This window comes from Mytilus trossulus, chromosome 1, assembly GCF_036588685.1.
Source record: "Mytilus trossulus isolate FHL-02 chromosome 1, PNRI_Mtr1.1.1.hap1, whole genome shotgun sequence".
Lineage (NCBI taxonomy): Eukaryota > Metazoa > Mollusca > Bivalvia > Mytilida > Mytilidae > Mytilus > Mytilus trossulus.
Window position 1 is genome coordinate 50815456 of NC_086373.1, and position 23450 is coordinate 50838905.

The 23450-nt window shown below is 33.9% G+C and overlaps 2 protein-coding genes across 2 annotated transcripts in view; one reads left to right on the forward strand and one right to left on the reverse strand.

Moving 5' to 3' along the window:
• The window catches only part of LOC134726708 (dynein axonemal heavy chain 6-like), a 57525-nt gene that overhangs the window by 16553 nt on the left and 17522 nt on the right, over positions 1 to 23450 (forward strand). The window lies entirely within an intron of this gene.
• Positions 6968 to 22801, reverse strand: LOC134726731 (uncharacterized). Its single transcript, XM_063591152.1, has 3 exons — positions 22449 to 22801; positions 7586 to 7765; positions 6968 to 7170 (listed from the first exon to the last, which is right to left on the reverse strand). Exons 1-3 carry the CDS (start codon positions 22479 to 22481, stop codon positions 6991 to 6993), a joined length of 393 nt encoding a protein of 130 aa, XP_063447222.1. The 5' UTR covers positions 22482 to 22801; the 3' UTR covers positions 6968 to 6990.

Below are 23450 nucleotides of genomic sequence, written 5' to 3' on the forward strand. Positions count from 1 at the left end.
ATATGTGCACGAAGCAAATTGATAGTTGCTAGATACTGAATGATTATACCACAAGAAAGTTTTAACCTGTGCATATATATACTTAAAATACGATAAAAAAATCATGTCTTTTTCAGGACTTCTGAATCCAACCATGTAGTATGGAATGTTCTTGAGATATGGTTTTGGTCGATGGATGATCACGAAGGACCTGTAGTGCAAAGTATATCACTGGATTTAGCTCTTTGTCTAAGTGTATTATTAAATTACTTTGCTTTGAGCTCAGTTCATTGTTATGCAATTCTTTCTTTGTAAAATAAAGATTTGACAGACAACTCTAATGTACAAGGATTTGTCAAAGTAGTATCACCTCTTATGTACAATGTAAGTATTAGGGAGATAAAAGCATTCTATTTTAATTTGAACCAAACATATTATGTTTGTTCAATTATGTTAAAAAAATGATAAGCTCTACCTAAGCTTATTGATTTCGTAAACTATATTTCATTGTTCATGCTTGAAATTTTTATACAACCACAGAAATTTTTGCGGTCCTAAATAGGTATCCTGTCTTCGTCGTCTGAAGACAGATGGTTTCCATATAATAACTTAACTATAAGCAAAAAGAAATAAATAAAATTATAACACAATGTTTTTAACCACAAAAGGAAGCTTGGGATTGATTTTGGGGGTTATAGTCCATAAGGTTTAGGTTCCAAAGGTGCCCAAAACAAGCATTAATTTAGTGTCAGTACAAAAAGTTGTGTACAACATGTACAAGTATTTCAATTGCTCTGAAATTGTACCATAATGTTTAATACCATAAGTAGAAGGTTGGGATATATTTTAAGGGTTATTGGGGCAAACAGTCGAGGAATTGAGGGCCAAAAACAAGCATGTTTGTAGAGTCGAGACCACAAATTGTCCAGAATGGTTGTTGAATTACCTAAAACCAATGCTTTATGAAATCTATTTTGAAAATTTGAGTTGTCTTTCTCTGTCCAGAATAGTAGTTTAATCAACTTAAATTAATGCTTTATACAATATACAATCCAAAATTCACTTTACTACCAACTGATAAATTAAAGCAGTCTTTAATAACCATTCAGTGATTACAAGCACTTTGATTATCATTCTAGGGTTATGCCCTTTTACAAATGGATACATTGAAGAATTATTTAGTCTTAACTTAAGTTTGTTTTAACTAAATCTAGTGAACCATACCAATAGTAAGCAAATACATATGAAAAAGATGTGGTATGCTTACCAATGAGACAGTTCTCCACAAGAGACCAAATGACACAGAAGTTAACAACTATAGGACATAAACAATTAGCAAAGCCAATACCGCATAATCAGCTATAAAAGGCACTGAAATGACAATATAAAACAATTCAAACGAGAAAACTAATGGACTTATTTATGTTAAAAAAAAAAAAAAAAAAAAACTTATATGTAACACATAAATAAACGACAATCACCGAGTTACAGGCTCCTTATATCATGTTCTCAAATCTAGATATCATCTCCCATATAGAAAAAAAACGTGTGAAAAAAATAATCTATTATGTGTTGCTCTCCTAGATACAAAATGTATCCAAAATCAAAGATGTAGAACATATTCTATCATAATCATTCGGTAACTAGTGTTATTACTGTCTCCTCTATGCCTGTCTTGAACATAAAAAAAAATATTAAATAAATAACAGTTCTTAGACTAATGCTCAGGTTGGTTGTCACCGTGCAACACAGTTAATAATATAAAAAAGATGGTGTGGTATGATTGCAAATGAGACAACTATCCACAAAAGACCAAAATGACACAAACATTAACAATTATAGGTCACCGTACGGCCTTCAACAATGAGCAAAGCCCATACCGCATATATAGTCAACTATAAAAGGCCCCGATAAGACAATGTAAAACAATTCAAGCGAGAAAACTAATGGCCTCATTTATGTAAAAAAAAATGAACGAAAAACAAATATGTAACACATAAACAAACGACAACCACTGAATTACAGGCTCCTGACTTGGGACAGGCACATACAAAAATAATGTGGCAGGGTTAAACATGTTAGTGGGATCCCAATCCTCCCCCTAACCTGGGGCAGTGGTATAACAGTACAACATAAGAACAAACTATAAAAATCAGTTAAAAAAGGCTTAACTCATCAGATAGATAAAAAAATAACACCATAAAGGAAAAACATAGTAGAACTCCTTTTGTCATAAGACACTGTCAAACATCCAAACATACTATCCACACTCATCTGTGTCCACACTTGTAATACAATGTAATTAGATTTTAAAATTCAGTTCACAGAACCGCGATGTCGCGGGTGTTTTCTAATTCAATAGAAGCAGCAAAAACTATGTTTTGTTGTTTTTATCACAAACGGTACAGAATTATAACGAATTCTTGAAACGAACGTACAGAAAACAAATTCAACGAACGTTACACAACGCAAAATTCGGATTCAACCTTACATTGGTTATACCCGTGTATACTCAAGTAAGCATCTACGACTTGCTTTCATTTCAAATTGCTAATATGATCAATATTTAAGTCATTAAAAGACTGTTTCCAGTTGTTGCATGTCAAATTATCATGTAAAGCAACAATGACAATTCATCGCACATCCAAATATCTCACATCGGAAATGATCGCACTTATAGTTATAATTCATCGCATCTACAGTTAAAATGAATCGCATTCAGTAATCAATATTAAGGATTTTGCTGCTTTAATAACACGTTTTCTACTTTAATCATAATATCATACATTAAAAATGTACATTCTAATGAAATTGTGTTAAAAAATACTATTAGATCAAATACTTTGTATTTTCAAAATGTAAATAAAGTTGACGCATTTTCCTCCAGTCATCCTATATTTTGCAATAGACATTCTCGTAAACGACAGTGAAAATTAACTAACTGGATTCTCACTTTTTATACACATGTAATTAAAGTATTTTTTTTTTTCGTCAATTGCAGATGTTATTGATTATGCCGTCTGTGTTTTTATTATTTGCACGTCGTTTCAGCACCGGTTGTAGAGTTTTTTCATTGGCAATCTTCATTTTTTGGTTATTGTTATAATGGAACTCGTTAGACAATTTCGGCTAAGATGTATCTACTCACAAAACATCAGCACAGATTTTGAACGTATGTAGTAAACGAACCGATTCGTTAAATATTAGAGCTTTCTTACAAATTGACGAAAGTATGCTTGACGAATCATACGTAAGACTCGTTTTAGGGATCCTTTATTTTGACATATTTAAATAATAGTCATGGAACTTTGGACCATTACCCTACATGCAACGACACTTATTAAATTAGATTGTTCGAGATCTAAGATCGGGACGTTCGATAGGTAAAAATATAAGACCGCCAGGCGGAAAGAGATAACTCTACAAATATCCTAAATACAGGGTAGTCGGTAGAAAAAATGCCACTAAAAACTAAAAAAAAAGTGCTCCAACCCCCTCCCCCACTCTTCAAAATTACAATGTGGCATTGTTTCACCAAAGAAAATATCAAAGCAAATACATTGTCATTGTCTTCTTTCCTTACTTTCCTTACAGAAAATAAGGGGAAAAAAACAAAAAACAAATGCTTCCTCGATTCAATATTTGCAACGCCAAAAATAATAAAATGAAGAAAAAAGGATGATCTTCATACTATGTCATATGCTGGTGCTAGTTTACTAATTGTGAATTATCTGCCTGGGCAATATTCATCGAAGCCCCCAACCCCCTCTTAATGTGTCTTTGTGATACACCGGAGTTAGACTCTCCTATGGAACTGTTATTTTAGCGTATAATTGTGTTTTGCCTACTTTGCCTACAGTCCTGAATATTCATGAAATATAAGCCACTGGACGTAGAGTGACAACTTCACGTCTATCTTCCAATCATGCGTATTGTAAAATAGTCATTATAAAATCCACAATATATATGATGCAAAATTGTAGATTTATGTTCTTGATATTAATTTAAGTGTTTAAATGTGTATGTAAAATGAACAAAACAATCTACATGAATAACTTAACCCAATTAAATTGCGTAATATTTAATAACAATGACCGGTCCCCATTATAATAAGTAATAGGGGTAAACTGGGTAGGGAGAAAATGTAAGATATTCAAAATTTATTTTTTTGCAATAACGAAAACAAATTTGTCAACCAAAAGTTTTGCTATAATTTCATTAAACATATCGTTAGATGTATTGGTACAGTTTGTTTTATCTTTCATTTATGTATTTAAGGCCATACAAAGTTTGGGCTTCAAAAGTCCACATAATTATTGACTTTATACAGAAAATTTACCCTTTTAAAACAATACGTTTCTACAAAGTAAAATCATTTCTCAAAACACTGCAAAAATTTTCATTTCGATTGGTACAGAAGTACTTTTTTGTCATAAAGTGCGTTGAAATAAACAGTGGTATAGCAAACATCGAATTCCCTCACAAAATATTGTTAGGCACTATAATGATATTTTACTGTTAATTTTAATATACAATATGTTTTATATATTATGTTATTCAATAATATTTCATGTTATACATAATGTTTTATATGTATATTGGAAAGTTAATGTTATTCAAGTGGTGAGACTTTAATAAACTATTGAATCTGAATCTGTATGTAATTACTGCTGATCTATAATTAAAGCTCAATGGCAGATTATGAAGGGATTCGCACAAAACTACCCTTACTCTATAGACACATTTCTAGCCTCCAATTGTAGACATTTGTCTTAATCTATTATATACAATTAAGAGGCTGTCCATTTGAAAACCAGGCAAGGGATGCATAAATGTTGGCACATTAAATTTTCTTGAAATTAGTTTTTTTGCATTAAATGTCCTTGTCATTAGATGTAACAAATGGTGTGTATTTATTTTTTGGATGAAAGTTTGATATAGTCTAAAAATTTGGGATGTTTTAGTACCTGGTTTTACCCTTTATGTCCATTGTAAAAGTGCAATTTTTAAAATTGTTTTTTTTTTGTTCCACATTTATTTGAAAGGTAAAAATTGTTTAAATAGTAAGATAAATGTGTAATTCATACTATTAAACTAAAAAAATATTGGGATCTACATTATTAGTGCCTATTTCTTTGTTTGAAATATATCATAAAACTAGTATCTGGATTACCTCCCTTTGAATACCAGTGGGAATATTTTCAATGAATATGTTATTTTGTCAATAAAATATTACAATTAATATTCTATCAATGATAATAAATTACAATATTGGGGAAAACACACAAAGACTGTGATAAAACTCTTTTTATTGAAAAAATAAAAAAAAAAAAATATTTACTGCGGATTCAATTACTGCATTTGTATACAAGAAAATGGAGGGAATAAATGACTCCTGCAGTTTCAGCAGGTTAGGAGATTGTTCTGGCCATATCATCCATTTTCTTGATTGCCAGAAAGATGTTGTTGCCCACCTTAGATATTTAAAAGTGTGTACTACAGGTTCAAATGTAAATGAGCAGGATCTGATACTGTATCGCGCCGGATTGTTTGATGGAATTACAGTTAACCCGTACCACCGTAAACTCGTACCAACGTTAACTCGTACCACAAAAAAAAACAACTCGTACCAATGTAAACTCGTATCACTGCTAACTCGTACCAACTTATTTAAATGTATTTGATTGGTGTTTAAATTATGAATATATACTGTTATTTATCTCTATACATATATAAAATGTATATAAATTTGAAAGTACAATGACCAATGTTCCATGTGTATTAGATGTAGACAATACCTTGGCAGATTTGATTTGTTGTCTCCCTTGAATACACCCTTTTTTAAACTTTTACTGATAACCATTGGAATTAATTTTTAATCATTCCAAATCAGTTACATTAAATAGATTTGGGTACTTTTCTTCTGTTTCCCAAAGGAATTTTATTCACTGAAAGAATTAATTTTGTGTGTTTTGAAAGTTGTAAATTGTTTATGACCAACATGTTAAAAGTATGATTCTTTTTATATATAGTCACGATACCTTGGAAAGTAAATAATCAATTGTTTGCTGTGTCAGAATAACTTTAGAGCTTTTATTATAAAGCCATGGTGCTAAGCTCATGTTTTTGACCATATATAGTCTTATAATACTCTTATAAGAATATGAATGTTGGTTAAATTGATTTATTATATGTTTGTAATGATTGTCATGGTTGCCCTGGTAACAATCCAATATTTGGATTTTACACCAATAAAATGATTTGATTTGATTTGATTTGATCTATGGTTTTAATGGTATTGTGAATAGCCAGTATACGTAATGGTAGTGATAGCAGAACCTTCTTTAATTTATCTCTACTTATGAGTTATGAGATTGACTGTCCATCTGTATTGTGAATAATGGAATTGTGAATGGTCAATGGTAGTACTGGCAGAATAACAAAGGATATATATTTTAATTTTTATTTGTTCACATCTATAACATCTTATTACATTTAAGATTTCACATGGTATTACATTAATACAATAATGTTTTCAAAGATAACTGGCACTATTGTTACATAATAACTGGCACTATTGTTACATAATAATTGGCACTATTGTTACATATAGAAAAATAAACATTCAAGAAGCACTAATGGTCGCACTAATAGTTCATGTTCAATTATCAATTTACTGGTCGGTGTTTTCTGGTGTTGGTACAGGGCCATTCAAACGCATGGTCTGTTTCAGAAGTTCTGCTGTTGTGATGGAGTGGGTGGTGTACTGTTCCCACAAAGCGAATACCTTTCCCTGGACTGCTCGAACCTTCTTTCTTTGACACCTTTTAAGCTTGCCCTCACTGATAAGTTTCACCTGCATTGGGACCTTAGTGGTTTCGGTATGGAGTAGTTCTAGTAGTTCATAAAAAGGTTTGTTGCACTCTACTGCCTTGTCGTTAATACGTCTATGCCACCCTTCTACATCGTTGTTGGTTCTTACTGGTCTCATGAAGATACTCCACGATGGTACTAGCCAAACGGTTGATGACAGCCAAGTGTTCTTAACGTATTCAGCAAGCTCTTTGGTTCTGGCGGATTTTGCTTTGGTGGCAATGTCTTCAAAGGTAGAAGGGATGTGTTCTGCTGGTAGAAATGGTAAGGCCATGAGATTCTTGACAAACTTATACACCGTGTCCTTCTGGTAGTAGGCTGTCTGAAATAAAATGAGATGTTATGAATAATGATATATCAATAAATAATATATATTGAGAACTAAGAAAACTATCAAAAATAGTATAGAAATTGTTTATTGAAGACGTTGACGTTGAGAATATATATATATATTTGCCTGATAATAATTTATGTCAACATTATTGTAACAATTATAAAATCATTGTAATAAATTACTTTGCTCTCCATGGACTCCTAAGTTTGAATAAGTATATCTGTATATTTATTTTGCAATCATGTTCTTGTTTCTCATTATCAATTTTACTGAATCTACGTATACAATATTGTTCATATTTATTACATCAAATGGTAATCATTGTTGAAAGCCGTATGTTGAAGATGTTGGTACAACTTACTGAGTCTACTTATCTATATACATGTTAAAAAGACATACCTGCAAACCAAGTTCTTGTGTCTTCCTCCAAATGGCTTGTGTCCAATGGAACACACAACCTTGGATGACAGGGTCGTCGAAAACTGAAGTAAGAGCTCTCCATAGGCCACTCTCAAAGTCCGCAACAAACAGCTTAACCTTTAACTGGTCTGGTAGCATGGTTATGAGGGAGCTAAGAACCTAAAAAATATAATATAATTAGTATACAACTTTCATGGCATCATAGAATATTGACATATATTGATAAAATTGTTGTAAACCTTATAATTTGTTTCATATATATGAATAATATTAATTATCTGGTATGATGGATAGTTGTCTCATTAGCTATTAGCGAAAACACCACATATGTTGCTTTAGATTTTTTTTGCTGTATTTGAATATTGACATATATTGATGATATTGTTATAAACCTTGTGAATTGTTTCCTATATGAATAATATTAATTATCTAGTATGTTGGATAGTTGTCTCATTGGCTATTGGTACTTTACGGAACGGAACGGAACGGAACGGAACGGAACAGAATTTCATTTAAGGTATCCAAAGGGGGCATTTATCAAAATTTCGAAAAATCTTTAAAACAAAACAAACTTTAAAATTTCTGTGTTTTACGGTTTTCCATATACAAATAACACAAATGTATACTTAATCTCATCTTCACAGGTGAAATGTGCAATAATGTATAACATCGGGAACTATTCTGTAAATGAATATGTCGAATTGTCCTGATAAATTATCATGAAATTAACGCGTTTGCAAGTCATGCATTATAATATCTAGACTGACCTCACGTCGTCCTTTCCGACGATGATTAGAAACATTGGTTCTGATTTTAACTTTTTAAATTTATTATTCCGTTCCGTTCCGTTCCGCAAAGTACCAATTGCTCTGAGGAATTGGTATTTAACGGAATCGAACGGAAACAGACATCTTTAATGTAATTAAAGCAGTATGATAAAAAAAATTGTCTGACACCTCTTTTTGCATAAGTGGTATGTGTTTTGGATAGCATTTTCGACTTGATCAATAAAAAAAAATTTAACACAAAGGCAGGTTACACAAAAAGTCTTTCTCCTTCCATCGGTAATTATATTTTAAAAAAGAGGCCTACAACAGCCCGTTCCGACGATGATTAGAGACAGTGATCAAGTTGAATCTGATTTAAACTTTTTAATTTATTATTCCGTTCCGTTCCTTTCCGCAAAGTACCAATTGCTCTGAGGAATTGGTATTTAACGGAATCGAACGGAAACAGACATTTATAAAGTAATAAAAGCAGTATGATGGAAAAAAAATGTGTCTGACACCCCTTTTTGCACGAGAAATAAGTGTTTTAGATAGCATACCCGACCTGATAAATAATTAAGAATTTAAAACAAAGGCAGCTTAGACAAAAAGTCTTACTCCTTCCATTGGTAATTATATTTTTTAAAAGAGGCCTTCCACCTCTCGTGACGAGGAGGATCAGAAACAGTAATCAAGTTGAATCTGATTTGAACTTTTTAATTTATTATTCCGTTCCGTTCCGTTCCGCAAAGTACCAATTGCTCTGAGGAATTGGTATTTAACGGAATCGACCGGAACCAGACATTTATAATGTAATAAAAGCAGTATGATAAAAAAAAAGTGTCTGACACCCCTTTTTGCAGAAGAAATAAGTGTTTTAGATAGCATTCCCGACCAGATAAATAATTAAGAATTTAAAACAAAGGCAGCTTAGACAAAAAGTCTTACTCCTTCCATTGGTAATTATATTTTTAAAAAGAGGCCTTCCACCTCTCGTGCCGACGAGGGTTAGAAACAGTAATCAAGTTGAATCTGATTTAAACTTTTTAATTTATTATTCCGTTCCGTTCCGTTCCGCAAAGTACCAATTGCTCTGAGGAATTGGTATTTAACGGAATCGAACGGAACCAGACATTTATAATGTAATAAAAGCAGTATGATGAAAAAAATGTGTCTGACACCCCTTTTTGCAGAAGAAATAAGTGTTTTAGATAGCATTCCCGACCAGATAAATAATTAAGAATTTAAAACAAAGGCAGCTTAGACAAAAAGTCTTACTCCTTCCATTGGTAATTATATTTTTTAAAAGAGGCCTTCCACCTCTCGTGCCGACGAGGGTTAGAAACAGTAATCAAGTTGAATCTGATTTAAACTTTTTAATTTATTATTCCGTTCCGTTCCGTTCCGCAAAGTACCAATTGCTCTGAGGAATTGGTATTTAACGGAATCGAACGGAACCAGACATTTATAATGTAATAAAAGCAGTATGATGAAAAAAATGTGTCTGACACCCCTTTTTGCAGAAGAAATAAGTGTTTTAGATAGCATTCCCGACCAGATAAATAATTAAGAATTTAAAACAAAGGCAGCTTAGACAAAAACAAAAAATCTTACTCCTTCCATTGGTAATTATATTTTTCAAAAGAGGCCTTCCACCTCTCGTGCCGACGAGGATTAGAAACAGTAATCAAGTTGAATCTGATTTAAACTTTTTAATTTATTATTCCGTTCCGTTCCGTTCCGCAAAGTACCAATTGCTCTGAGGAATTGGTATTTAACGGAATCGAACGGAACCAGACATTTATAATGTAATAAAAGCAGTATGATAAAAAAAAATGTGTCTGACACCCCTTTTTGCAGAAGAAATAAGTGTTTTAGATAGCATTCCCGACCAGATAAATAATTAAGAATTTAACACAAAGGCCGGATAGACAAAAAGTCTTACTTCTTCCATTGGTAATTATATTTTTTAAAAGAGGCCTTCCACCTTTCGTTCCGACGAGGATTAGAAACAGTGATCAAGTTGAATATGATTTAAACTTTTTAATTTATTATTCCGTTCCGTTCCGTTCCGCAAAGTACCAATTGCTCTGAGGAATTGGTATTTAACGGATTCGAACGGAACCAGACATTTATAATGTAATAAAAGCAGTATGATAAAAAAAATGTGTCTGACACCCCTTTTTGCAGAAGAAATAAGTGTTTTAGATAGCATTCCCGACCAGATAAATAATTAAGAATTTAAAACAAAGGCAGCTTAGACAAAAACAAAAAATCTTACTCCTTCCATTGGTAATTATATTTTTTAAAAGAGGCCTTCCACCTCTCGTGCCCACGAGAATTAGAAACAGTAATCAAGTTGAATCTGATTTAAACTTTTTAATTTATTATTCCGTTCCGTTCCGTTCCGCAAAGTACCAATTGCTCTGAGGAATTGGTATTTAACGGAATCGAACGGAACCAGACATTTATAATGTAATAAAAGCAGTATGATGAAAAAAATGTGTCTGACACCCCTTTTTGCAGAAGAAATAAGTGTTTTAGATAGCATTCCCGACCAGATAAATAATTAAGAATTTAAAACAAAGGCAGCTTAGACAAAAACAAAAAATCTTACTCCTTCCATTGGTAATTATATTTTTCAAAAGAGGCCTTCCACCTCTCGTGCCGACGAGGATTAGAAACAGTTATCAAGTTGAATCTGATTTAAACTTTTTAATTTATTATTCCGTTCCGTTCCGTTCCGTTCCGCAAAGTACCAATTGCTCTGAGGAATTGGTATTTAACGGAATCGAACGGAACCAGACATTTATAATGTAATAAAAGCAGTATGATAAAAAAAATGTGTCTGACACCCCTTTTTGCAGAAGAAATAAGTGTTTTAGATAGCATTCCCGACCAGATAAATAATTAAGAATTTAAAACAAAGGCAGCTTAGACAAAAAGTCTTACTCCTTCCATTGGTATTTATATTTTTTAAAAGAGGCCTTCCACCTCTCGTGCCGACGAGGGTTAGAAACAGTAATCAAGTTGAATCTGATTTAAACTTTTTAATTTATTATTCCGTTCCGTTCCGTTCCGCAAAGTACCAATTGCTCTGAGGAATTGGTATTTAACGGAATCGAACGGAACCAGACATTTATAATGTAATAAAAGCAGTATGATCAAAAAAATGTGTCTGACACCCCTTTTTGCAGAAGAAATAAGTGTTTTAGATAGCATTCCCGACCAGATAAATAATTAAGAATTTAAAACAAAGGCAGCTTAGACAAAAACAAAAAATCTTACTCCTTCCATTGGTAATTATATTTTTCAAAAGAGGCCTTCCACCTCTCGTGCCGACGAGGATTAGAAACAGTAATCAAGTTGAATCTGATTTAAACTTTTTAATTTATTATTCCGTTCCGTTCCGTTCCGCAAAGTACCAATTGCTCTGAGGAATTGGTATTTAACGGAATCGAACGGAACCAGACATTTATAATGTAATAAAAGCAGTATGATAAAAAAAAATGTGTCTGACACCCCTTTTTGCAGAAGAAATAAGTGTTTTAGATAGCATTCCCGACCAGATAAATAATTAAGAATTTAACACAAAGGCCGGATAGACAAAAAGTCTTACTTCTTCCATTGGTAATTATATTTTTTAAAAGAGGCCTTCCACCTTTCGTTCCGACGAGGATTAGAAACAGTGATCAAGTTGAATATGATTTAAACTTTTTAATTTATTATTCCGTTCCGTTCCGTTCCGCAAAGTACCAATTGCTCTGAGGAATTGGTATTTAACGGATTCGAACGGAACCAGACATTTATAATGTAATAAAAGCAGTATGATAAAAAAAAAATGTGTCTGACACCCCTTTTTGCAGAAGAAATAAGTGTTTTAGATAGCATTCCCGACCAGATAAATAATTAAGAATTTAAAACAAAGGCAGCTTAGACAAAAACAAAAAATCTTACTCCTTCCATTGGTAATTATATTTTTTAAAAGAGGCCTTCCACCTCTCGTGCCCACGAGAATTAGAAACAGTAATCAAGTTGAATCTGATTTAAACTTTTTAATTTATTATTCCGTTCCGTTCCGTTCCGCAAAGTACCAATTGCTCTGAGGAATTGGTATTTAACGGAATCGAACGGAACCAGACATTTATAATGTAATAAAAGCAGTATGATGAAAAAAATGTGTCTGACACCCCTTTTTGCAGAAGAAATAAGTGTTTTAGATAGCATTCCCGACCAGATAAATAATTAAGAATTTAAAACAAAGGCAGCTTAGACAAAAACAAAAAATCTTACTCCTTCCATTGGTAATTATATTTTTCAAAAGAGGCCTTCCACCTCTCGTGCCGACGAGGATTAGAAACAGTTATCAAGTTGAATCTGATTTAAACTTTTTAATTTACTATTCCGTTCCGTTCCGTTCCGTTCCGCAAAGTACCAATTGCTCTGAGGAATTGGTATTTAACGGAATCGAACGGAACCAGACATTTATAATGTAATAAAAGCAGTATGATAAAAAAAATGTGTCTGACACCCCTTTTTGCAGAAGAAATAAGTGTTTTAGATAGCATTCCCGACCAGATAAATAATTAAGAATTTAAAACAAAGGCAGCTTAGACAAAAAGTCTTACTCCTTCCATTGGTAATTATATTTTTTAAAAGAGGCCTTCCACCTCTCGTGCCGACGAGGGTTAGAAACAGTAATCAAGTTGAATCTGATTTAAACTTTTTAATTTATTATTCCGTTCCGTTCCGTTCCGCAAAGTACCAATTGCTCTGAGGAATTGGTATTTAACGGAATCGAACGGAACCAGACATTTATAATGTAATAAAAGCAGTATGATGAAAAAAATGTGTCTGACACCCCTTTTTGCAGAAGAAATAAGTGTTTTAGATAGCATTCCCGACCAGATATATAATTAAGAATTTAAAACAAAGGCAGCTTAGACAAAAACAAAAAATCTTACTCCTTCCATTGGTAATTATATTTTTCAAAAGAGGCTTTCCACCTTTCGTGCCGACGAGGATTAGAAACAGTAATCAAGTTGAATCTGATTTAAACTTTTTAATTTATTATTCCGTTCCGTTCCGTTCCGCAAAGTACCAATTGCTCTGAGGAATTGGTATTTAACGGAATCGAACGGAACCAGACATTTATAATGTAATAAAAGCAGTATGATAAAAAAAATGTGTCTGACACCCCTTTTTGCAGAAGAAATAAGTGTTTTAGATAGCATTCCCGACCAGATAAATAATTAAGAATTTAACACAAAGGCCGGATAGACAAAAAGTCTTACTTCTTTCGTTGGTAATTATATTTTTTAAAAGAGGCCTTCCACCTTTCGTTCCGACGAGGATTAGAAACAGTGATCAAGTTGAATATGATTTAAACTTTTTAATTTATTATTCCGTTCCGTTCCGTTCCGCAAAGTACCAATTGCTCTGAGGAATTGGTATTTAACGGAATCGAACGGAACCAGACATTTATAATGTAATAAAAGCAGTATGATAAAAAAAATGTGTCTGACACCCCTTTTTGCAGAAGAAATAAGTGTTTTAGATAGCATTCCCGACCAGATAAATAATTAAGAATTTAAAACAAAGGCAGCTTAGACAAAAACAAAAAATCTTACTCTTTCCATTGGTAATTATAATTTTCAAAAGAGGCCTTCCACCTCTCGTGCCGACGAGGATTAGAAACAGTAATCAAGTTGAATCTGATTTAAACTTTTTAATTTATTATTCCGTTCCGTTCCGTTCCGCAAAGTACCAATTGCTCTGAGGAATTGGTATTTAACGGAATCGAACGGAAACCGACATCTATAATGTAATAAAAGCAGTATGATAAAAACAAGTCAGACCCTTCTTTTTTGAATGAGTGGTAAGTGTTTTAGATAGCATTTCGACTTGATCAATATTCAAATAAACAGCTGCGCCATGAGCGCATGATACGCCCGTCGTCTTGTGAAAAAACATAAATCTTTTTTGAATAACACAGGGTTGTACAGGATGTCATGCTTAGTATATCCTGACTCCTTCCTTATTCCCGCTCAATAGGAAGATTCATCATTGTACAAGATGTATTTGGAAACCCGACGCAACATTAGCCTGTTAAGTTTTAAGCAACATGTGAACAAAAAACTCTTTTTTTACAAAAAACTCAATAACTCGAAAATATAAAAATGAATCATCACCAAAAAGTATACAGATCTTTAGATTAATATAAAGAAGTGTGTAAAGTTTTAAGCAATAATCATAAATCGTTTTTGAGATATGGTGCGACATGTAAACCCCCCCTTTTATTTTTACCAAATACTCAATAACTCAAAAATGAAATTTTGAATCATCACCAAAACGTATACAGATCTTAAGATTAATATAACAAAGACATGTGTAAAGTTTTAAGCAATAATCATAAATCGTTTTTTTGATATGGTGCGACATATAAACCCCCCCTTTTTTTTTTACAAAATACTCAATAACTCAAAAATGAAATTTTGAATCATCACCAAAACGTATACAGATCTTAAGATTAATATAACAAAGACATGTGTAAAGTTTTAAGTAATAATCATAAATCGTTTTTGAGATATGGTGCGACATGTGAAAAAAACACACCCCTGTTTTAGTTACAAAGTGCCGTAACTCAAAAAGTTGTAATCTTATTTTCACAAAAAACCCTCCCCCTTTTTTACAAAATACTCAATAACTCAAAAATTGAATTTTGAATCATCACCAAAAAGTATACAGATATTAAGATTAATATAACTAAGAAGTATTTAAAGTTTAAAGCCATAATCAAGAATCGTTTTTGAGATACGGTGCGACATGTGAAAAACACACACCCCTGTTTTAGTTACAAAGTGCCGTAACTCAAAAAGTTGTAATCTTATTTTCACAAAAGAGTATACAGATCATTTGACCATCATAAGAAACAACTATGTTAAGTTTCATGAAATTTGGATAAGTCGTTCTCAAGTTACGGTGCGACATGTTTACACCGGACAGACGGACGGACGGGCGGACGGACGGACACTGGACATTTGTATACCATAATACGTCCCGTCAAAATTGACGGACGTAAAAAAAATAACACAAAGACAGGTTAGACAAAAGGTCTTTCTACTTCCATTGGTAATTATAAATTAAAAAAGGGGCCTTCCGAAGATTAGAAACAGTGATCAAAACTTGACAGACAAAAGATTGACGTGCGAGTTTAACACAATGTAATGTGATGCCTGAAACACTTCTCAAGCAACGTGGGTCCTATTTGGCACCACAAATAGCAGAGATCTACAAAAAGCTTGGCTGTGACAAAGAGACGTCTGCAGTACTCAAACTTTATTTATAGAACGAACAACATAAAAACAAGTACACAATCCCGAACCTAATAACCGTTACACTATCCCCCCTTTTCTTTATAAACAGACAGTTCTCAATAAGAATATCTCTTATTTTTTGGCACAAATGTTTTTGTCAATCTTTGAAACGTAAGGGTTGGTTTATTTTGCGTCCATATCGACTGATTTTAGGTGGGTGCTTTACTTTTGTCATCTGATGATTCCCAGGTAAGTCTGGAGCCTGTGTCCTCGACTCACTGGAATCTGAACTGTCATCCATCTTGGGTGAAATCTTTGGATTAAAGGCATCATTGAGAGACCCTATCTTCTTGGTTACGTTTGCATGGGTCTTACTACCACTTGAGACTGGACTCAGTGTCCCCGAATCACGTGATATAATCTCCTTCTGTTCTGATTCATCATCTTGTTTGGTTGAATTCTTGCCCGAATCTAAACTTTGTATCGTCTGTTCTAATGAACATATGATATAGTCTTCAAATAGTGAATTCTCTTTCTTTGAACTATCAGATTTATCGTCGTTAGCCGCATCATAAGCATCTGAAATTTCGACAACAAATTCTTGCGATAGCTTAATATTCTTGTTCTCAAACCCACCTGAGTCTGGAGCCTGTGTCCTCGGCTCATGTGGCACATTTGAACCAATCGCACTTACCTCGTCCATGTCTGAAACATTATCTTTTTCAAGATTATCCTGTAGGCGAGTTTCCACTAAAACCGACCCAGTGTTGTTATCGTCTTGTAAGGAAGCTGGGTCTAAAACATCAACAATACTTTCTTTTAGACTTTCAACTCCTCCATATACATCTGTCTCGTCCATGGGCTTTAAAGTATCTAAAGTGGGTTCCATTTCAGCCGTCACTCTTGATATTTGGCAATCATTTTCTGTATGATACCGTCCTGGTATCAGCTCATTATTTATCAGCAGATCACCTTATTTGGCCATTATGATACCATCTACTTCTTTCAGTAAGTCTATTCCAATCAAAATATCATCTCTTATGGGGGCAATGCATACTTTCCAAATTATCTCCTTTTTACCCAGTTGAAGCTTTGCAACAATATTTATGTCAGCCTCCATTTCTTTCCCATTTTCTGCATTCAATAAGCAAGCTTTTATACCGGTAGTACCGCTCAAACCAATACAATTTGCACATGATCTTGAAAGTACCGTTACATCTGCTCCTGTATCAACAATAGCATCGACCTTATTGCCATTGACTTGAATTGGAATGAGTAAATCTTGTCCTCTGCCAATTTGATAATATATCTCCTTTCACAATCAGCACCAGTATCTTGTCTTCTCATAGGGCTGGGGGATCGTGATCTTTTTGGACAATCACGTTTGAAATGGCTTTTATCGCCACAAAAATAACATCCCGTTGACTGTGCTGTCAAGGTAGCTGGTTTTGAATCATGCAGCATGGCCCTTTCTAAAAGATCTCTTAGTGCTTTGATTTCATTCTGTAATGTTTGATTATCTGGTTTCCGAAATGAATTTACCAACTGCCTAACGCTGTCCATCCCTTCATATTGGTCAGTACTCTTTTCCTCTTCATCTTTCCACGTAACGCGTCTGGTCCTTTGTTTTGTATTATAATCAACATCCCTGCCCAACGTAGCATGATAATTGTGTTGTAGTTGTACAACAATATCTAGTGCTGAAGATACAGTCTTAGGTTGGTGGTTTAAAGCTTCATATGCTATTTTGGCGTTCTTGTGGCCCTTCAAAAAGTGTTCCGCTGCAAGTTCCTCTTGTAACTCGATACTACTTGTTGGGTATGCTCTTGAGACTAATCGTCTTACTTCTTCAGCAAACTCTTCATTCTTTTCATTGTGTTGTCTTAAATCAGATAGTTTTTTTCGTGCAGTGGATGGGGGCTCTTTTCGGTTGAACCTGTTTTCCATGTGACGCGAATTGGATTCAAAAGTATCTCTTTACTGTCGAGGAATTGCGGTCATAAATTTACTCGCCTGTCCTCGCAGGCATTCAATGAACCTATCTAAATTTTCCTCCTCTTTCCATTCGTTTCTCCTAGCTTCCCTGTTGAATGGGATAATAAACCCCTCATAATCATCCTTCCCGTCGAATGTTGGAAGTTTTTGGTGGGGAACGTCACTATTTGGTACTTTTTGTCTTGTCTGCTGTGTATTGTTACTACTGTGCATAGCTTCAATATCACTAGAAAACGAAGGTTGTATGTTTCTTATCAAATCTTGTCTATCATTTGTGTTCATAGAACTCGACCTAGACTCCCATCTTTCTATAGTGCTTAACAACGGTTTAAAAGGGGGGAGTGTTGTGGTATCCCTTGGTGTTGATGACAATGGTGTGTGTGAATTAGCATTTAGTCTGGGACTGTTCCCGCGACCAAACTGCAAACTCCCGTTCTGTCTGTCATCATCTAAATTCTGTGTTGTTGTATCCCTTTGTGTTGATGACAATGGTGTGTGTGAATTTGCATTTGGTCTGGGACTGTTCCCGCGACCAAACTGCAAACTTCCGGTCTGTATGTCATCATCTGTATTCTGGGACGATGGCCTGGGACTGTTCCCTCGACCGAACTGCAAATATCCTATTGGTTGATTATCTAAACTAAATGAAGGTGGTCTGGGACTGTTCCCACGACCGAACTGTAAAACCGATTTCGGCTTGCTATCTTGACCGAACAGAGATTGTCTGTGACTGTTCTCTTGGCCAACCTGGACACTGTCAACTGGTTTGTTTTCGCCTAACTTAGGGTCTAGGTGTTCATTATTTCCATCATATAATCCATACTTTGGACAAATAGAAGACCCAGAAAAATCGTCAACTGTGTAACTGGAAGTATTAGTTCCTGTGCTCTTAATGTCGGATTTCGATGTCTCCCGGTTCTGCAAAAACGTATTGTTCAATTCTTCTATACTTCTACTTTGTTGGTAGAGTAGCTGCATTGTATTGGCAGAAACCTCATCCTGTTTTCTAAACATATGTCATGGTGTCAGCCAAGGTTCCCATGTCGTTCCCCATTCTTCCTAACACGTTAAGCATTTTTATGCCCAACTGATCACCATTTGGCGGGGAATCTTCGCTGACTTTTCGATCAGAAACCGTCTCTACTACTGTATCGTCATTCATGTTTATTATTAAATTGCAATTTATAAAAGATTGTTATTTTCAATCCTGTGGATCGACGTGTACTGAAAATGATTCCCTATCTAACCAATACTCTTGGCATATGTCAAGTGGTAATCTTCTAAACCACTTTTGTGCCCATATTCTTTTAGGATGAAGCCCGTCTCTTAGCAGGTGAAAATTAATATTTTGTCTGTTGTGTGATGACGAGTGGAATAGGCCTGAGATAGTTGTGTAGAACAGTTTCACTCATAAGTCCTTTATTTTCTAAATTCGATCTGTAATACTTAAAAAACACGTATTACATGAAACAGTCTAAAAATATGCAAATTATTATGATACAAAATGCAAATCTTGACTAAAATAAAATACAAATTAAAAAATTAAAATGTTTTTGTATGTCCGGTAATTTGGTGACGAGGTCGGAGCCACCGGAATTATTTTTTTTCAAATGCAAATTTTCGTCAGCTAAATTTTTTGTAAAATTAAAACAATTTTCAGTATTTAAAGTATAAAAACCATACGATCTCACCGGAATAATTATGTTTGGGTTGTGATTGACGGGGATCCGCTTCTGGATCGCCCAATCGTCGACTCACGTGGTTTTCAAAACTGGCAACTTTCCGATGAATTTCCAAACTTCTCAGTCGAATAAATTCACAATAGTCGACACTTCTGACACCAGTGTGATGCCTGAAACATTTCTCAAGCAACGTGGCTCCTATTTGGCACCACAAATAGCAGAGATCTACAAAAAGCTTGGCTGTGACAAAAAGACGTCTGCAGTACTCAAACTTTATTTATAGAACGAACAACATAAAAACAAGTACACAATCCCGAACCCAATAACCGTTACCGTAATTAAAAATTTGACACTGTCATAGTTTAAGTACACTTGTATTTCTACATCAAAAGCTTATGTCATTCGCACTGTATATTGGCAAAGTTGCGGACTTCTAATTTAATAAAAGGTTGATTTTGATATTTTCATTTGTAACCTACTGTAATGACGCCGGGTATAATTGACGAGAGCTTTGTTTTTATTCAAGACATTTTTTTTCATTTTTTTTTTAACTTAAATACACATGCATGATATTCATTAGCACAATTTAAAACTTACATTCAAATGAATTCCAAGATGATCAACATTACTTTAGACATACAAATGTAGCAACTCATTCCGAACTTTAATAATTAACGACAACATTTTTTTGCCCATTTCATCATTTTTTTTCCCGAAAATTTTAAAATATAATAAGGAATGGATGGATTTTGGGTAACCTGCATTTGTGTTAAATTATTTATTAATGATCAGGTCGAGAATGCTATATAAAACAATTACCACTCATTCAAAAAAAGAAGTGTCAGCCTTTTTTTATCATACTGATTTTATTACATTTGTAGATGTCTGTTTCCGTTCGATTCCGTTAAATACCAATTCCTCAGAGCAATTGGTACTTTGCGGAACGGAACGGAACGGAATAATAAATTAAAAAGTTTAAATCAGATTCAACTTGATTACTGTTTCTAACCCTCGTCGGCACGAGAGGTGGAAGGCCTCTTTTAAAAAATATAATTACCAATGGAAGAAGTAAGACCTTTTGTCTATCCGGCCTTTGTGTTAAATTCTTAATTATTTATCTGGTCGGGAATGCTATCTAAAACACTTATTTCTTCTGCAAAAAGGGGTGTCAGACACATTTTTTTTTATCATACTGCTTTTATTACATTATAAATGTCTGGTTCCGTTCTATTCCGTTAAATACCAATTCCTCAGAGCAATTGGTACTTTGCGGAACGGAACGGAACGGAATAATAAATTGAAAAGTTTAAATCAGATTCAACTTGATTACTGTTTCTAATCCTCGTCGGCACGAGAGGTGGAAGGCCTCTTTTGAAAAATATAATTACCAATGGAAGGAGTAAGATTTTTTGTTTTTGTCTAAGCTGCCTTTGTTTTAAATTCTTAATTATTTATCTGGTCGGGAATGCTATTTAAAACACTTATTTCTTCTGCAAAAAGGGGTGTCAGACACATTTTTTTTTATCATACTGCTTTTATTACATTATAAATGTCTGGTTCCGTTCGATTCCGTTAAATACCAATTCCTCAGAGCAATTTGTACTTTGCGGAACGGAACGGAATGGAATAATAAATTAAAAAGTTTAAATCAGATTCAACTTGATTACTGTTTCTAACCCTCGTCGGCACGAGAGGTGGAAGGCCTCTTTTAAAAAATATAATTACCAATGGAAGGAGTAAGACTTTTTGTCTAAGCTGCCTTTGTTTTAAATTCTTAATTATTTATCTGGTCGGGAATGCTATCTAAAACACTTATTTCTTCTGCAAAAAGGGGTGTCAGACACATTTTTTTCATCATACTGCTTTTATTACATTATAAATGTCTGGTTCCGTTCGATTCCGTTAAATACCAATTCCTCAGAGCAATTGGTACTTTGCGGAACGGAACGGAACGGAATAATAAATTAAAAAGTTTAAATCAGATTCAACTTGATTACTGTTTCTAACCCTCGTCGGCACGAGAGGTGGAAGGCCTCTTTTAAAAAATATAATTACCAATGGAAGGAGTAAGACTTTTTGTCTAAGCTGCCTTTGTTTTAAATTCTTAATTATTTATCTGGTCGGGAATGCTATCTAAAACACTTATTTCTTCTGCAAAAAGGGGTGTCAGACACATTTTTTTTATCATACTGCTTTTATTACATTATAAATGTCTGGTTCCGTTCGATTCCGTTAAATACCAATTCCTCAGAGCAATTGGTACTTTGCGAAACGGAACGGAACGGAACGGAATAATAAATTAAAAAGTTTAAATCAGATTCAACTTGATTACTGTTTCTAATCCTCGTCGGCACGAGAGGTGGAAGGCCTCTTTTGAAAAATATAATTACCAATGGAAGGAGTAAGATTTTTTGTTTTTGTCTAAGCTGCCTTTGTTTTAAATTCTTAATTATTTATCTGGTCGGGAATGCTATCTAAAACACTTATTTCTTCTGCAAAAAGGGGTGTCAGACACATTTTTTTCATCATACTGCTTTAATTACATTAAAATACTGCTTTAATTACATTAAAGATGTCTGTTTCCGTTCGATTCCGTTAAATACCAATTCCTCAGAGCAATTGGTACTTTGCGGAACGGAATAATAAATTTAAAAAGTTAAAATCAGAACCAATGTTTCTAATCATCGTCGGAAAGGACGACGTGAGGTCAGTCTAGATATTATAATGCATGACTTGCAAATGCGTTAATTTCATGATAATTTATCAGGACAATTCGACATATTCATTTACAGAATAGTTCCCGATGTTATACATTATTGCACATTTCACCTGTGAAGATGAGATTAAGTATACATTTGTGTTATTTGTATATGGAAAACCGTAAAACACAGAAATTTTAAAGTTTGTTTTGTTTTAAAGATTTTTCGAAATTTTGATAAATGCCCCCTTTGGAAACCTTAAATGAAATTCTGTTCCGTTCCGTTCCGTTCCGTTCCGTTCCGTAAAGTACCAATAGCCGTCTCATTAGCGAAAACACCAAACATGTTGCTTTTGATTTTTTTGCTATATTTATTATATATACCTTCTTGTAATCTTTCTTTCTTCTTCTGGACATCAATACAAAGACTAGAGGAAGCTGTTTGATGTCTGAGTCGGACTTAATGAAGGAGTGGATGCTGAGTAGTTGTGCGAATGGTTTCCTCACTATCTTGAATGTGCCGTCAATATACCAGGTCTTATCTTTGGCGAGTTCACTGAGTTGGCGATTACTAGAGAAGATGATGTGGCGTTGACCGTCATAGTGGATGTCATCTCTGAAGAAGTTGTCTGGAAGATAGTCTAAGTCAAGCTGAAATAATAAAATCACAATTAAAAATGGAAAATGACGCGAAAATGTATAAAAGTAAAATCTCAAAAATACTTGGTGGAAAATATATTCGGAAAGACTATAATCACATGATAAAATATGACAACAAAACTCATCAAAAACGAATGGACAAGAATATAAAGCTAACCCTCTCACTTTGATGATATTATATTTACTTTAACTGGTTTACTTTTTAAATTGTTATTTGGATTGTGAGTTGTCTCATTGGCACTCAAACCACGTCTTCCTATATCTATTGTAGAATAAGTTAGAAAATAATATATAGTAAAAGTCAGATAGAGAGAGAGACATGGTTTAATTTTCCAGAACACACCAAGTTTTCGTGTTCGCTTTGAGTGTAAGGGAACAAGCAATTCACTTCAAGAGAGTTATGCTTTTTTTCCTTTAAAAGATATACTGATTCCAAATTTGGCAACAAAAAAAAGAGGATTGTGGTCAAGCAGATTACAAACAAAAATTCTGAATCAAAATTTTACCTTTATCTTATAGTGTTAACATTTTGAAAAAAAATATAATTGATTGATAACGCCGAAAAACTAATACCGCAGTCCCACTAGGTCACGATCGCGCTTCGATCTGTTTAAAAAATGCAAATGTTGATGATCGTAGTACGATCGTATAGATCACAGTAAGGTCGTATCACGGTCGTGGCGAGTTCTTCAAGATCGTGATGAGCGTGGCCAACTTTGAACATAT

Bases quoted from the DNA above. Each gene is read 5' to 3' on its own strand.
- LOC134726731 (XM_063591152.1), bottom strand. From the start codon at position 22,481: ATGTCCAGAAGAAGAAAGAAAGATTACAAGAAG. The intron at 7,766-22,448 runs GTATATATAATA...TATATTTTTTAG, and splicing joins GAAAGAAAGATTACAAGAAG to GTTCTTAGCTCCCTCATAAC. The intron at 7,171-7,585 runs GTATGTCTTTTT...TATTTCAGACAG, and splicing joins CACAAGAACTTGGTTTGCAG to CCTACTACCAGAAGGACACG.